This window comes from Cydia strobilella, chromosome 14 (genome assembly GCF_947568885.1).
Source record: "Cydia strobilella chromosome 14, ilCydStro3.1, whole genome shotgun sequence".
NCBI lineage: Eukaryota > Metazoa > Arthropoda > Insecta > Lepidoptera > Tortricidae > Cydia > Cydia strobilella.
In genome coordinates this window covers 11,342,035-11,344,098 of record NC_086054.1, presented here as the reverse complement: position 1 = coordinate 11,344,098, position 2,064 = coordinate 11,342,035, and the positions used below count along the sequence as shown (strand labels likewise).

Sequence of the window (2,064 nt, the reverse complement as noted above, 5' to 3'; positions counted from 1 at the left end):
CCGCCGGCGAGGCCTCTGTTCGCTTTAATATCACACCACCAGCTCCAGCTTCACAAACACATAGCTGTAGCCTGGACCAACTTGTTTCATTAAGGGTCAGTGCGAGTTTTTCCCCACATTCCAAATGGGGCGAGGAGTATCGCCGCTAGTAACTGATGTAGTATCATTGATAATTGCATTACAATTAACGGATTGAACGAATGGTTCGCCCTCCTATCTTTTTCCTACAGAGCCCTACGAACGCCTGTATCAGAAGAAGCAGGATTTCTTACCGCCATGCCATTTTAAATGCGTCTATCTTTTTCAAACATGCATGAATTAGGTATTTTATTTAGTAACTAGCTTTTCCATGTGACTCTGATCCTATTAGCAGATGCTTTTAGGGGTAAAAGCTATCCTATATGTTCATCTTATGAATGATACTTTTTGTTCCGCCATGTAAACAGTAATCTTCATTTAAGAGTCCCGGGCAAGCTCGGCCGAATTTCACCTTCCCATACAAGCGGAGTTTCGTTCTCATTTTAAAACTACGTGTTGGATTTTAATGAAACCTTGCATATACGAGGGGTGATCCAAAAGTAATGATAACTGAATACTTATTTAATCGGATTAAAATAAATAGGTATGCAGTTACTGGCCATAAAGACTCCTTATTAAATAAAAAAAATTAAAATTAAAAAATATGTATCTGTCAGAGAGTTGCAGTTGTTTCTTCACGAGCAGTCGGAACAATAACGCAAAAATGGAGAAAACTGAGGTGAGAGCGGTTATTAAATACTTCTGTTTGAAAAAAATGTGTACTAAAGATATATACGCTGAATTAGTGGGCACACTGGGCGAGTCCGCTCCGCCGTATTCCACAGTGGCACGGTGGTCAAAGGAGTTTAACTTGGGAAGGACATCCACTCAAGATGAACATCGCGAAGGCCGTCCATCTGTCGCCATTACTGGAGAAAACGTCAAAAAAATTCATGATCTCGTTTTAACAGATAGAAGGATGACTATCAGGCATCTAGTTGAGCTCACAGGCATCTCGTATGGCAGCATTCAAAGAATCTTAACTGATGAACTACACATGAAAAAAGTCTCCGCTCGTTGGGTGCCTAGAATGTTAACGGCTGAACATAAGAAAATACGATGTGAGATTTCGAAGTCCAATCTTGACAAATATCAAACTGATCCCGAAATATTTTTGCGTCGGTTTGTAACCATGGACGAGTCTTGGATCCACCATTTCGATCCTGAGACCAAACAGCAATCCATGACCTGGAAGCGAGCGTCTTCCCCTACACCGAAGAAATTCAAGGTAGCAAGCTCCGCTGGTAAGGTCATGGCTTCAGTGTTTTGGGATGCTGAGGGAGTCATAATGATTGAATACCTGGAAAAGGGAACCACTATTACGGGCTCCTACTACGCTGACCAAATACGCAGATTGAGACAGGCAATCAAAGAGAAGCGGCGGGGTAAACTTCGAGCTGGCATCCTGTTTCACCAGGACAACGCACCGCCCCACAAGGCCGGCGTTGCGATGGCTGCCATTCGTGATTCAGGGTTCGAATTGCTGGAACACCCCCCATATTCGCCAGACCTAGCCCCCAGCGACTTTTATCTCTTTCCACGGCTGAAGGAAGATCTTAGAGGCAACAAATTTTTGAATAATGGCGAGGTAATGGCCGCCGTGGAGGCATTTTTGGAGGGTCAAGAAAAAGATTTTTTTTTAAAAGGAATTCGTGGTCTGGAGAAACGATGGTCTAAGTGTGTAGACTTGGAAGGAGATTACGTAGAAAAATAAATTATTTTATTAAACATTTTATGTATCTTTCATACTGATTATCATCACTTTTGGATCACCCCTCGTACGATAACATGAGGTATATCTAGGTCTGTAATTAGTTTATATAGCTCTCGTAAACGTAAACGAGATAGAGCAAAAACAAGTTTTCTATAAAAAACTTATATTCGCTGTATTTTTTATACTATGGTATCTGAAGCTACATGAACTAATTACAGCCGGGCTAGCACATGTTTGGCGCGAGAGTATCTCGTCACGACATAAAATACCCG

The 2,064-nt window shown here is 41.8% G+C and overlaps 1 protein-coding gene across 1 annotated transcript; it reads left to right on the top strand.

Moving 5' to 3' along the window:
- The first annotated feature begins 742 nt into the window (after nt 1-742).
- On the top strand, nt 743-1,792 carry LOC134747475 (histone-lysine N-methyltransferase SETMAR-like). Its single transcript, XM_063682098.1, has one exon. The coding sequence runs from the start codon at nt 743-745 to the stop codon at nt 1,790-1,792; it is 1,050 nt and encodes a 349-aa protein (XP_063538168.1).
- Nucleotides 1,793-2,064: the final 272 nt, after the last annotated feature.

Excerpts from the sequence above, each read along its gene's own strand:
- LOC134747475 (XM_063682098.1), top strand. The coding sequence starts at position 743 with ATGGAGAAAACTGAGGTGAGAGCGGTTATTAAATACTTCTGTTTGAAA.